At 49.0% G+C, this 15119-nt stretch overlaps 1 protein-coding gene across 7 annotated transcripts in view; it reads right to left on the bottom strand.

The window, feature by feature from the left end:
• LOC147017782 (dnaJ homolog subfamily C member 9-like) overlaps positions 1 to 15119 on the bottom strand; it is a 70043-nt gene that overhangs the window by 37405 nt on the left and 17519 nt on the right. For all 7 annotated transcript variants that reach the window (XM_085896767.1, XM_085896760.1, XM_085896762.1 and 4 more), the window contains 2 exons: positions 12467 to 12662; positions 5563 to 5703 (listed from right to left, as the gene is read on the bottom strand). In XM_085896767.1, the coding sequence (XP_085752893.1) occupies positions 5563 to 5703; positions 12467 to 12662 (337 nt within the window). The remainder of the gene's footprint in view (positions 1 to 5562; positions 5704 to 12466; positions 12663 to 15119) is intronic.

A 15119-nucleotide genomic window follows, 5' to 3' on the forward strand; every position in this document is an offset into this window, starting at 1 on the left:
CCAGTACCACGTCACTTGATCGAACCCCGGGGTGATGGTCGGTTGCGAATCAAACCCAGATGAGACGGCCAAAAGAAAAACGTGCTACATCCGCACAACCTGTAACAATAATGCCGTTGTTTTAACCTGGCACATAATACACCCGTCTATCCCCATCACATCATATACTGCGCCGGTGCGAGTGAGTTGCACTCCAAATGCAGTAGACTGTAGAAGCTCCCCCAGGCGGCCCATGCTTACACGCCTCCCAGCGAGGTCGAGGTGACACCCCAAGCGAACCTCCCCCGGCACCATCAAATGCCCCCGGTCGACAAGTTGGCACATCTCCCTCAGACAGGACCGAATCAGGTAAACACCCCGAGCCTGCAAGCCCCGCAGGCGCCAGCGCGGCTGACCTTGGCGAGACCAGAGGTTTGCGCTCCATGGTGCCAGGCACGTCTGACCTTGGCGATATCAGGGGTGGGGGTGACGCTGAACAGCGAACCTGCCCCGGCTCCCCACCATCAACACGAACCAGGCAATTAGCTGGCTCCATTACCAGCTGTCCCACACCAAAACCACGCACCAATGCTGGGCGCAACCCCGTCCCTGCCACCGACCCCTTAGGTCGCAGCAAATCCAGCCGAGACTTCGACGCACGTCCACACGGACGATCAGCGTACACTGAATGCATAGCAATGTCAGAAAGCAGCAAAAACATCGTCTGCGCAGATGCAAACTTCTCTTTACGTACAGCGCGTTCCCACAGTATAATTCTAACACATGAGAGTGCAGCGAACTGCGGACTCTCATCGAAGACCGGGATCTGGAAGACCTCTTTATTCGCAACGATTGTCCGCAAGTTCTTCACATCAAAGAAAGCATTGATTCCAATCAAACACATTTTGCTCACACGCGGACCGTCGGCATTTGCTTTTATAACGCCAAGCTTAATCACTCGTGCCACGAGAATCAAACACACAACAATTAACAAATCATGAACCACGCTGCGCGCAAGCCTCTTGGTTGTAACTACGTTGAGGTGACTTGCATGCAGGTCCTCATCGGAACGTTGAAGAGGACACCGTCGATGGTCGTGTTCCGCGAACTTCTTGAATGCGACCGGTTTGCTCCAATCCCCCGTTGAAAATCGCCTGAACGACACGGGTATGCACTGTATCATGAGCGCAGCGCAAGCGCGAGAGCCTGTCGCGGCTGGCATGCTCCCCGTTGCTCCGGAACCGTATATCGTTGTTGTAGGAAGCAATGAACGGAAACCCATGTTGTATCGCCACGGCCCCTGCCGCCGGGACCTCGCCCTCGGGTCTCGAGGGAGGCCCAGGCCCAAACGGAGGTACGGGGCCCGAAGGAGACCCAGATGCACCTGGAGGTACGAACTCCGAAACAGGAACCTCCTCCCACCGACCCTCAAATCGGCTCGGCACGGGACGTCCAAGGCCACTGGCTGGTGCCGTCCCGTCTAGTTGAATGCGGGCCAACCAGCTCCGACCCAAAAGGGCGAGGCCCTCCCCTCGCACCATGAACAGCGAGAGCGCGACCCGCTGACCTAAATGGGCGACCAAGACATGTGCCCTGCCAACCGCTGGTAGCGCTTCACCGGTATACGTGTGCAATACGAGGGTAGACCTGAAAAGGCGTAGACCGGGGAGTGCACGAGTGGTGCGCTTGCTCATGATCGACACCACCGCTCCAGTACCAACTTGAAACACAATCGGCGTTCCATCCACAAAACCTTGCCCAGGCTGCAGGACTCAACCCGGGGCATAAAAGTGTACGTCATGCACAAAACATCGTACCGGCTGTAGGTCTCGACCCGGGACGTTGGGGTCGCTTCGCACACTGCCATCCATGACCATTATGATGGCCAATGACACTTGTTACACACACCGTAGATGTCCCTGAGTGTTCAGACCGCCGTCCAACTGGCCGCGTTGCAACGTTCGGCCACGACCCGCACCGAAGACTGTGCGTGCGGCCGTGGGTGCTTGGTACACCGCGCAGAACTCCGGATCACCTGTCGTGCTCTGGCCATCGAGGCCCCAGACATCCCTCAGAGTCTGTGCCACGGCCGACGCCGCTTCTGAGTTGAATGTAATGTCCTTGTCCTTTAGCCGTGGCATTGCAGAAACCATTTCTGAGGCTTGCAAATCAGAAATAAAACGATCTCCGAGCCCGGCCCGCCCGTTCACTCGACGTGAATTCGCAGGCGACGGCGAGATGTCTCACCCGTGCGGCGAAACTCGCGATGCGCTTCCCTGGGCTCCTCGCCAGGTGATCGAACTCGTACCGCGCAAGCTGCGCTGATTCTCCCAGCGCTCCATGCGACCGACAATCCAATTGCTCCGGCAACGACTCAAAGTCAATGACGAGGAAAACAGGCACTCTGCACACGACGAACCGAAAAAGCCTCGTCGCCAAACTGTAGTGTCATGGCAGAGGTGCTATCAGGCAGACACGAGCCGGAGGGTAACACAACTCCGCTTTATTGTCTCGAGCGAGAGGGTAGGCGTAGGATGCCCATAACTCCGCTTTAATACGCACTCGATGCACTCTACAGGCACACAACCTACAAGACACTGCTAATGATACCACATGCTGCTACTGATGCTACTGGTGCTACAAGTCCCTAGCGGGCGCGAACAGCTATAAGCATTGCAGACACGTGACTACCATCACAACTCCTCCATGCCCCCACAACGCTCTACGCATTGTGCTTTGCATGCGTATGCCAATACGCCACACTTTACTGACTTCCTCTACTCTCGTAGTCAATTTGTGGCACTCAATGGAATCCTTTCAGCTGCTCTCTCTGTCAGGCACCAAGGCAGTGTTCTAGATCCAGTCCTATTCCTGATCTTCATCAATAATCTCCCTGAGTCTCTGGAAAATCCTCTCTCTATTTTCTGATTGACTCCACCCTCTGCCATGACATCTCATCCTTCAAACAGGAAGGCTGCATCCTCTTCCCTCTTTTCAGACATTGAAAAAAAAAACATCACAAGCTGGTCAAACACCCCCCCCCCCTTCCACCTCCCGCTCTCTACATTCTGAATTATCCTTTTGAGGAAGTACAGTCATTGAAGCTCATGGATTTCACTCATGGGTTTCACTCATGGATCTACAAAGGCAGCTGCTGATTGGGCATCCTCCGTCATACAAAGTCCTTCCTTGGCACACCTGAACTCACATTCACCTACAAGGCCTTCATTCGCAGTTTGATGGAATACTGCTCTCCCCTCGAGGCTGCTCCCTTGCCTCACATCTTGCTCAGCTTGACACTGTGGAAACGAAGGCCTTCAAGATCATTGGAATTTCCCATGCTGAAGCTGAGTCTTTGGACTTATCACTTAGTCATCGCAGATACATCGGCGGTCTCTGTCTTCTATCGCCTCCTTTTATGGTCTTGCACCCTCTGCTGTTTCCGTGCTTTGTCCCCTCCAGGTTTACGTTAGGCTCACACGGTCCACAATCAACCCTCTTCTGGTAAAACTACCCAAATCCAGGATTATCATTCACCTCCACTCATTTGTTCCTCTCTTTTTTTTCCTGCCTGTGGAATCAACACATTCTCTTCAATTCCACATCTTCAATCTCATTCTTCCCTCCAGGTCTTCAATGCAGCTGTTCACCACCATCTCACATCATCCCCAATTCAAAACCATAATCTTTCTCTACCCTCTTTAACCCCACCAAAATCCCACCAAATTTTCCAGTTCCCCCCCCCCCCACCCATTGGAGTTTCCTTCTCCATGTGTGCGTGTTTTATTCCTGTTTTTGTCTGTTACATCTTGATCCGTTGAGTAAAATACTTTTTCCACGAACCTCGACTACTCTTCATTGAAAGACACCCATGTGATCTTTACCATCCACCACTTACTAAATGCTCGCAGCTAGGTCGACAGTTGAACATCCCTGCGAGTGGTGGCACATTCTGCAATGCAACATCCTGCCTATGAAGCACTGATCCAACAGTTTACAATCAGGTTGAAATTCGAACCCAAACTAACAGCTCGAAAATAAGTGCACTAACTTCCTCTCTCGCGTCCTGTCAGGACAGGAATGCCCATTATTGAAACAATATCCAGGGAAGCACTACCAACCTGTAAGAACTACATTTTGTTTAGTGCCCTGGTTTAAATCTTGTTCATGATGCGAGTGTGCAACATTAAACTGCTTCTGCAGGGGAAATGAACCAAAAAGGAGACAATTTAAACATAAACACACTACCACTTAGCCAAGCCATTACAAAGCAAGATATTGCTGAAATAAAGGCTATGCTAAATTATAGGTAAGGTGCAAGATGAAATAAATATAAAAGTGGCAGCCATACAATTAAAGGAGGAAACGTGCTTCATCCTTCCTAAATTAACAGTGGCCAAATGGCAGAGACCAACTTTTCTTCAATATAGCACACCCAAGATGATTTGTGAGCGCTTTATGGATGAATAACAACTTCATCATGGGGGAAGGAATCTGTGTAAGCAAATGTAATGAGGATGAAAACAACCTGTTATTGTCCGTAATTATATTGTCCATTATGGCACCAGCACTACACCATAGTCCTTACGTCTTGTTACGCCATGCAATCAAATGGAATTGAAAGAAGCAATTTTGCCTTCAGTGTTGCCCCTGTAAAACGAGCATCAGACGTGGGAATGGATAAAACTCTGCAATGAGAATTATGGCTGTCGTACAGACACAGTGCGCCGATGAAACATTTATGTTAAAGGTATATCTTGTCAATTGTTAAGATCATGTGGTTGCTTTGGAATGTGATGACAAACAGTAATTCATACATGTCATTACAATACATAGTCAATGGAAGAAATGTATTCTTCTTTGTTATGCCATGTCCTATTAAGTTGGGTTTAACAGCTCATAATTATATGTATTGTTGGCCCACATCTCTCACAAACTAATTGGCTGGGCCTGCCGTTCAAATTGAGGTGGTTGGGGCAGGAATTTTTGAAATTTGGTCAGGCTGCCAGCGATGCCTCACATACTCTTCACGAAAAACACTATGAAATTTTGAATGCCCACCAGCAATCAAGGCTAGCCGATGGGTCCCAGTTTAATATGCTATCTGACAGAGAGCACACTTTTTGATGCAATCAATGCCTTACTTGCAAAGCAGCAATCAGACATTTTATAGCCAGGTCAAGAATCAAACTCAGGTCAGACAGCTCAAATGTAAGTGCAAAACTTCCTCTGCATTATCCTGTCTGACCAATGGTTCCAATCAAGTTCCAGCAGAAACAATACAATGAAAGCCATTTTTGTTGTGCATAGTAACCAGAAGACTCAGGATAACGACGAAAAGACGTTTTTTTTTTTTACTTTCAGCTGTCAACATCTCATGGCAAATGCTTGAAAAAGGTATCGCAGTAAAAAGCAGATTCTGCTGCAGGGCAGGACCTGCAGTCATTAATTCAACAATAAGCAATGCAACACAACTATTTATTGTGAAGACTGACTGACTGACAGCAGAAAATAAAATGTTGTGAGAATAATTGATGTTGTTTTTGGTGAGAGGTGAAAGGTGTGGTTTGTGTGAGGTATTACCTTTTTAAAGAGGTGCCTGAAGTACTGATCCCAGTCCTTGACTTGCTTGATGGGATCACACCTCTCGTTCACAATGCCTTGCTCATCGTAGATTTCTCTCTGCTGTCTATTGCTCAGAATAGCGTGCACCTTACCGAGCACCTGTGCAAGTACACCCTATCTTGCTCAGTGTTCATTGTTAATAAAAGCAGCAGTCAAAGCACAACTGTCATCATCACCATCAGTCTATCTGTAAATAAACATTTCCTCCAGATGAGAGATGGCAGAGGTTGTTCAATACAACACTTACTAGTAAAATATAAATAAATAAAACCTAATTTCAGTGACTAAACCATCTGATCATCATGAATATGAGGCTTTCAAAACGACGTAATATGCCCCAGAATGCTCGGCGCACATGCGCAGAAACCCTTAGCGACAATGGTTACCGGGGGAGGGAACGTATATCGTGCGTACCAGATAAGGATCGTTCCCTAAAATGGCTCACAAAAGCTTTCAAAAGAAGATGAAAATATATGGAAAGGTACCTGAGAGAAAGGGGTGTGCCTCTGCACAATGAAAGATTTGGAGAACTTTTTGACCAACTCACCTAAAAAGTTGATATCTTGCAGCCCGTACTGCAAAAACTCCCGACGATGTGGGCTCGTGCAAGGCCTGTGGACGGGCTGTGGATGGCGCATTCCACCCGAACTCCCCGATCATCCCTGTCAGTGAGTGGACCTTGAACTTTGCGGGATTACCTCATGTGAACATGGCAGGCCTGGTGATATATTTAATGGACGTCTGCAATTGGAAAGCCGATGCCTTCATTCCCAATATTAAGGCAGACTTCCAGGAGAGAGATATCATATCTGGTTTGGGTGCTACTTAACACTGATGGGGAGGACCTATATGGGGCTTGTGAATGCACAGGATAAGTTTTAAATGGTAATATCTACAATTAATCATGTTTGGGAGGAGAGAGGGGTGGGTGTGGGAGTGGAAGTTGTATGGGCTGTGAGTGACATTATACATATACATTTTTTTTTGTTTGGTTTCAGGGCCACAAGAGAAATATCAGACATTTATATCGATGTTAGTAAAAGGAGAAGTGTGTGTGTGTGTGTGTGTGTGTGTGTGTGTGTGTGTGTGTGTGTGTGTGTGTGTGTGTGTGTGTGTGTGTGTGTGTGTGTGTGTGTGTGTGTGTGTGTGTGTTTTTTTTTTTTTTTCCTGAAGCACAACATATTCTCTCTGCTGACTTTAATCCCCCTACTCGTCTTTCTCTGTCCCATCCTTCCTCTACCCCCAACCAATAAACCGTCTCCGGTCTGCTGTCTCGTCTGGGCGCCGTTCGTGTGCTGTCTGCTGTCTCGTCTGGTCGCCGTTCGTCTGCGGTCTGCTGTCTCGTCCGGGTGCCATTCGTCTGCGGTCTGCTGTCTCGTCCGGGCGGCGTTCGTCTCTGGTCTCGTGCGGGCGGCGTTCGTCTCCGGTCTGCGGTCTGCTCCTGGCGCCGTTCGTCTCCGGTCTGCTGTCTCGTCTGGGCCCCATTCGTGTGCTGTCTGCTGTCTCGTCTGGTCGCCGTTCGTCTGCGGTCTGCTGTCTCGGTCCGGGTGCCGTTCGTCTGCGGTCTGCTGTCTCGTCCGGGCGGCATTCGTCTCTGGTCTCGTCCGGGCGGCGTTCGTCTCCGGTCTCCGGTCTCGTCCGGGCGGCATTCGTCTCCGGTCTCGTCCGGGCGGCATTCGTCTCCTGTCTCCGGTGTCGTCCGGGCGGCGTTCGTCTCCTGTCTCCGGTCCCGTCCGGGCGGCGTTCGTCTCCTGTCTCCGGTCCCGTCCGGGCGGCGTTCGTCTCCTGTCTCCGGTCCCGTCCGGGCGGCGTTCGTCTCCTGTCTCCGGTCCCGTCCGGGCGGCATTCGTCTCCTGTCTCCGGTCTCGTCCGGGCGGCGTTCGTCTCCTGTCTCCGGTCCCGTCCGGGCGGCGTTCGTCTCCTGTCTCCGGTCCCGTCCGGGCGGCGTTCGTCTCCTGTCTCCGATCTCGTCCGGGCGGCGTTCGTCTCCTGTCTCCGGTCTTGTCCGGTGGCGTTCGTCTCCGGTCTCGTCCGAGCGGCGTTCATCTCCGGTCTCGTCCGGGCGGCATTCGTCTCCGGTCTCGTCCGGGCGGCGTTCGTCTCCTGTCTCGTCCGGGCGGCGTTCGTCTCGTGTCTCCGGTCTCGTCCGGGCGGCGTTCGTCTCCTGTCTCCGATCTCGTCCGGGTGGCGTTCGTCTCCTGTCTCCGGTCTCGTCCGGCGGCGTTCGTCTCCGGTCTCGTCCGGCGGCGTTCGTCTCCAGTCTCGTCCGGGCGGCGTTCGTCTCGGGTCTCGTCCCGGCGGCGTTCGTCTCCAGTCTCGTCCGGGCGGCGTTCGTCTCCTGTCCAGTCTCGTCCGGGAGGCGTTCGTCTCGTGTCTCCGGTCTCGTCCGGCGGCGTTCGTCTCCGGTCTCGTCCGGGCGGCGTTCGTCTCCGGTCTCGTCCGGGCGGCGTTCGTCTCGGGTCTCGTCCGGGCGGTGTTCGTCTCCAGTCTCGTCCGGGCGGCGTTCGTCTCCAGTCTCGTCCGGGCGGCGTTCGTCTCCTGTCTCCGGTCTCATCCAGGCGGCGTTAGTCTCAGCATGGAAAAAGACAAAAAAAGAAATTTTATATTATTTGGTTGAGAAAGAAAAAAGTTATCAGGATAATAAAACCGTCAGCTATAAATGCCCCACCCTGTTCAGTACAGTATTCTTGTCCCCACCTTTACCTGTGCAGTGAGGTGTTTTGAATTGTATGCAGTAAGTATGTTTTTGCTTTATGCACATAACCTGGGTTATTTTTTGTCCTATACAGAGCTGTCAGTTGCCTATACACTGCCAAAATAAAGGTATGCATCAGAAGAATGTGTTGCATGCTTGGAACAAGATCGTCCATAGGGCAGGTACTCTGCCGGTAAATAAAATTTGTCATTTGTCTGTCTGTCTGTCTGTGCGTTTTTTGCAAAGACTGCTGGCTCGACAGTCACCAAATTTGGCACACAGACCACCAGGGATTGTCCTAAAGGTATTTTCATTCAGCACCTCAGCTTTAAAGAGCCCAAAGACCTTTTAAGACCCTGAAGACCTGTAAGACCCAGAATTCTCAAGACCCTTTTAGACCCCAAAGTCCCTTCAGACTCCTAAGACCCCAAATAACTGTAAGAAAGACCCTGAAGACCCTGCGGTCTGCTGTCTCGTCCGGGCACCGTTCGTCTGCGGTCTGCGGTCTCGTCCGGGCCTTCAGACAGGGCCTTACACCCTTCAGACAGGTTAAACAGCTTGGACCCTTGACCATTTAGAGCTTTAGACCACTTTGGCCTTTTTACATGCTTGAGAGTTTCGACCCTTTCGATCCCTGAGAAGCTAACTACAATTGGAATGCACCCTTCAGACCATCGAGAACCTTTTGAGCGCACACTACTCAAACATTTGTAGTCTTCTTACAAAATACAGACCACACCTTTTTCAGCAAGTAATGCACAAACTCAACCGACTCAGTGGGTGGGTACTCTACGGTCTATCTATATGAATAAATGGCAGGTGTGTGTGTGTGTGTGTCTGTCTGTCTCCTCCATAACTATAAAACCATGAAACCAAGCAGCCTGAAATGTTGCATGCACGTGAAGGGAACTCCAAGGAAGGGCATGAGTGAAATTTTGGTGTTTGGGTTCATTGAAACATCCCTTTTGTTATTCTTTATCAAGGCTCATCCTTGGTTACCTCGCTGTTCTTCGATGGGGTCTAAATTCGCCATTTGTTTTTTGGCTTGCGAAACAATGCCTCGACTTGGAACAGGCTGCAATAATTTCGTAGCAATAAAGGTTTTTTTGGTGGGTTTTTTCGCTTTCCTCACTCATATTAACGAATGCCTAATCATCATACGTATGAATTGATTGATACATTGCAATGCTTGTAAACACACGAAGAGACCAGTGTTTGTTGTGTTATTCAATTTCTACACATGCTATAACCTCTAGAATCTCTTAAACACAGCCGAATCACAAAATTTAAGCTACATAATTGAACTTAGCAGCAGTTCCGACTGCTAAAAAAAGGAAAAAAAGTTCATTTGTCCAATTCAGAGATATTTTGACATTTCTGGCATCTCAGGGAGGTGTTTTATATGTCAGATCGGCAATCACTAATCACTTGCCAAGCCAGCCGTTCGTTATCAACCATTTCGTTGGAGCACTTTCTCAAGTACTGAAGCCTCTTGGAGAGCGCTCTACAATATTCGCACTGTCACTGAATTATGTATCTCGATCGACTTGAACAAAGTTCAGGGGCCACTCACCTGCGTTTGGCCCCACATTGTTCTGCGGTGTGTCGGGCGCTGGCCGGCTCACTGAAAATGTGTAATTTTATTTCACACGTTGTTTCCCCTTTTTCTAGGATTTTTCATTATAAATACTCTACTAGTCAAAAGTTTTAGAACACCCCCATTTTTCAGTTTTTACTGAAATTTAAGCAGTTCAAGTGCAGTGAATAACCTGAAATGGTACAAAGCTAAGCGGTAAACTGCCAGTGGTTAAAAAAAAGTTTAGGTTACCAAAAACTGAAAAAATAATGCAAATTTCAGAGTTGTAAAAGGCCCTTTTCAGGGCACAAGTAATGGGTTAGCAACTGCAGCTGTTCTGCAGCAATGGAAGTAAATTAAGCCTTGAAAGTTGATGCAAACGATTCCTACAGGTGTCCCAACTTTTGTTAATTAGTTACAAACCCTCTGTCTGTATAAAAGCAGTGTTGGAACAGACTGTGTTGCTCCACCCTCTGAAGCATTATTTGGACAATATTGCACTGCCGGAAGTAGTATATTGCTATCATAATGGCGAGAAAAAGACAATTAACAAAGGAAGACAGACAGACCATGATAACCCTTAAAAGTGTAGGTCTTTCCTTCAGAGAAATTGCAAAGAGGTCAAGGTGTCAGTGAGTACAGTTTCCTCCACCATCAAAAGGCAATTGGAAACTGGAGGAAACTGACAGGAAGAGGTCTGACAGACCCAAAGCCACAACACAATCAGAAGACAAGTTTCTGAGAGTCAACAGCTTGCGTGATAGGCGGCTCACAGGACAGCAGCTTCAAGCACAGCTCAACACTGGTCGAAGTAAGGAAGTTTCAGTATCAACTGTGAAGAGAAGACTTCGAGCTGCAGGTTTGACAGGTCGAGTGACAGTAAGAAAGCCATTGCTAAGATGGCAAAATAAGAAAAAGAGGCTTGCCTGAGCCATGAAGCACCACCAGTGGACTACTGCAAACTGGAAGAAGGTCTTATGGACTGATGAATCAAAATTTGAAATCTTCGGTTCAGCACGCAGGGTTTTTGTATGCCATCGAGTAGGTGAAAGGCTTGTTCCTCAATGTGTGACACCAACTGTCAAACATGGAGGAGGAAGCATGATGATCTGGGGCTCTTTTGCTGGATCCAGAGTCAGCGACTTGCACAGAGTGACTGGCACCCTGAACCAAAAGGGCTACCACAGCATTTTGCAGCACCATGCAATACCCTCAGATCTACGCCTTGTTGGTCAGGGGTTCATCCTACAGCGAGATAACGACCCAAAACATACCTCCATGCTATGTCAGAACTACCTTCGAAGAAAAGAATAAGACGGTAGGCTTCAAGTCATGGAATGGCCAGCACAGTCTCCAGACTTAAACCCCATAGAGTTGGTTTGGGTTAAACTGGACAGAAGGGTAAAAGCAAAGCAACCTACAAGTGCAACACATTTGTGAGAACTTCTGCAACAGTGTTGGGAAGAACTTTCTGAACAATATTTGATTTCCATTGCACAAAGAATGCCATGAGTATGTTCAGCTGTTATATCTGCAAAAGGTGGCAACTTTGATGAGTCAAAATTTAGATTAAATTTTGTTCAACCAAACGATTCCATGATTTCTTTTTTATCTGCAATTGTTTATTTATTCTCGACTTTAATCTCAGAGAACATTGAAACATTAAACTGCTAAAATTTCAGTAAAAACTGGAAAAATGGGGGTGTTCTAAAACTTATGACTAGTCAATTACTTATAAAAAATTCAACGTTTCGTTTTTAAAAGTTTCTTCAACCGTTTCATCGGAGTGCTTGGTGAAGCCACTTGGCAAGCGTTCTTCAAGTTTCGATGGCGATACCGTGGTTTGATGGGAATCCGGAGAGAAGGGATTGGGGTGGGAGTCCCGAGGGAAGGGATTGGGGTGGTAGTCCAGAGGGAAGGGGTTGGGGTGGGAATCCAGAGGGAAGGGGTTTGTATGGGAGTCCAGAGGGAAGGGGTTTGTGTGGGAGTCCAGAGGGAAGGGGTTAGGGTGGGAGTCCAGAGGGAAGGGGTTAGGGTGGGAGTCCAGAGGGAAGGGGTTAGGGTGGGAGTCCAGAGGGAAGGGGAGGGGGCGGGAGTCCAGAGGGAAGAGGTAGGGGTGGGAGTCCAGAGGGAAGGGGTTGGGGTGGGAGTCCAGAGGGAAGGGGTTCGGGTGGGAGTCCAGAGCGAAGGGGTTCGGGTGGGAGTCCAGAGGGAAGGAGTTGGGGAGGGAGTCCAGAGGGAAGCGGTTCGGGTGGGAGTCCAGAGGGAAGCGGCTGGGGAGGGAGTCCAGAGGGAAGCGGTTGGGGTCGGAGTCCAGAGGGAAGGGGTTGGGGTGGGAGTCCAGAGGGAAGGGGTTAGGGTGGGAGTCCAGAGGGAAGGGGTTAGGGTGGGAGTCCAGAGGGAAGGGGTTGGGGTGGGAGGAGGGAGGGGAATGGGTGCGAATAGGGCTCCATCTTTGCCCGGCAATGCCTAGTACCTTTGCTAGTGGTTTATATAATGGGACCGTGATAGTCATGATGGGCCAAAAAAAATCCACGTTACATGTCTGAGCATTTTTGCACTGTCATTTTCTGCACAAGCAGGATCCTCACCTGGAAGCTGGCTGTGGCGGGCTGCCTATATGCGGCCTCTGCCCTGTCCGGGTGGACCAGCAGAGCTTGTCGGCGGTAGGCACGTCGCAGATCTGCATCGCTCGCGTCGCTCCCAACGGACAACACAGTGTATAGGTCACGAGTACCAAAGTAGCGCTCACAGCTGTCCATCAGAGGCATGGCAGAGGTTCTGTACCTGCACGTTCGCAAGCACACAGACCAGCTCTCAGCACAGAATTGGTGCCTTTATTTGCTCTCACTCCAGAGAGATCACAAACAACACTCTGTGCCACCAATTGATACAACTACATTGTTGGAATAAAAACACAGCAGAAAACAATCTCATTCACACACACCATGCTGATCCTTTCAGGGGCCATTCAAAAATTACATAACACATAGGGAAGTGGGGAGCAGGGGGGATGTATGTCCAAGCATTACAGAGTGCTACACGGGGGAGAGGGGTGTTGTTTTCCATGCCGTTTCATAACACAAAATCAGCCATTGACAACTTTGTATTGAGTACTTAATGACACAAGTATTCAATACATTAACAAGAACAGCAACTCGGAAGAGTGCATACCTCCGCTGGCTGATTAGTTTACATTTTGTATCCCACTGACAAGCCAGATCTGGATTTGGACCTGAACTAAAATTTAATCAGCTTGTTCTCGTCACCTCACCAACTCATCCACCAAGTTTTGTCCGAATCCGCCATAACTTTTTCAGATATCGTGCTATTTATCATCTTAGCCCTATCACTCAATGGTGAAAAATCACTTAAAGAATTCTCGGATCCAGATCCGGAATTAGATCTTCATTAAAATATATTAATTTCGTCCGTGTCACATACCCAAGCTCTCCACCAAATTTCGTCCAAATCTGTCCATAACTTTTTGAGATCTTCTGTACATGAACAGACAAACAAACACAGACAGGTGTGAAAACATAACCTTCAGTGGTGGAAGTAATGATAAAAAAAACAAATTGCTTTGTTTAAAAATTGTCTTCCCATGGTAGTCGTTGAATTTAAGAGGAAAGTAGTGGTGTACTCATGTTATATTAACAGATAAATGAGGTGGAATTTACAAACTACCTGTGTCGACATCAAGATATCCTTCATATTTTCGCAATTATGAGCTGAATGGTCTTTTTGGACGTTTCTGGGTGAGCTTTCCCATAAGCTTGAATGAGATCCTGTTGCAGCTTTTCTCTATCAGCCATGGCTGTGTCGAGATATCTCACTGCAAACTGGTGACTGAAGAAAAATTGACGTCACATTTTGTATATTCATATTCTTTAAATTGCACGTTATTATTACCTCCGCCACCGAAGATGAAGGTGGTTATGTTTTCACCCCTTTCTGTCTGTTTGTTAATTGCCGGAATCCTTCGGATTTCGGCAATTATGTTGGTCGGTTGTGCGTGTCATTCTTTGTGTCTGTCTGTTTGTTTGTGTGTTTGTTTACCCTGTAGCAGCCACACCGTTTCAGCCATCATGACCAAACTGGGTAGAGTTTGCCTTCGGGACCCCCAATCTTTGATGAAAGAAGGGAAACCACAGGGTAACCGCCCTGGGTCAGATTGCGGGAGAGTGTGTCGGAGTGGTGCTGAGGTGTCGTCCACCAGACGGCGGTCTCCTTGGGTGAACCTGAGGCGGTCCCTTCGGGTGGGTGCCTGAAATGTCCTATCCCAAAGAGAGGATGATCACCTGTCTCTGTTATCATCTGAACTCAAGCGATTGGACATCGGTATTGCAGCACTCTCTTAAGTTCGGAGACCGGATTGCGGCGAGATAAGGTGGGTGGTTACACCTACTATTGGTCTGGTCGCTCTGATGGTTACCATACCCAAGGAGTTGCTATAGCTGTGTCCAATAAGCTGACCCCAATGATAATTGAGGTAACACCGGTCAACGAGCGTATTATGAGATTAAGGATTCGTCACTCCTTAGGTGTCGTTTCCCTGGTCTCTGTCTATGCTCCGACTGAGGCGAGTGATCTCACCGTGAAGGACACATTCTACGCCACGCTCGAGTCTGTGGTTGATCAGTGCCCCAGACGAGATACACTTCTAGTCTTGGGGGATTTCAATGCATCGACTGGAACTGATAGGGATGGTTATGAGGTGTGTGTTGGTACCCATGGGTCAGGAACTATGAACCAGAATAGCACTAAGTTCCTTGACTTTGGAAGAAGTCATGGACTTAGGGTGGCCGGTTCATGGTTTCAGCGCCCACAGGCTCATCGCTGGACTTGGTATTCCAACGCTGGCGGTGTGGCAAAGGAGATTGACCATGTCCTCGTTGACGGTCGCTGGAGGATGATCCAGAACTGCAGGGTCTACTGAGTGCTCAGTTCCTCAATACTGACCACAGGCTTGTTGTAGCAACTCTAAAGCTGCACCTTAAATCCTGGAGAATGGTACCATCCCAGCCTCGGCTGGATGTTGGCAAGCTCAAGGATGAGAGAGTAGCTGAGGAGTTTGCGAACAGGCTGAGTGGACATTTGGGGTGTCTGGGTGCTTTGGGGGGTCCTGAAGAGTTATGGATTACCTTCAAGACCACCATCCTTGATATTGCCGGTGGATGTCTTGGAACTCACCGCAGGGCAAAGAAGAATTTTGTCTCTCAAGGGACACTGGATACCATTGAC

Source organism: Eptatretus burgeri, chromosome 10, assembly GCF_056783735.1.
Source record: "Eptatretus burgeri isolate ZD-2024b chromosome 10, Ebu_testis_v1, whole genome shotgun sequence".
Lineage (NCBI taxonomy): Eukaryota > Metazoa > Chordata > Myxini > Myxiniformes > Myxinidae > Eptatretus > Eptatretus burgeri.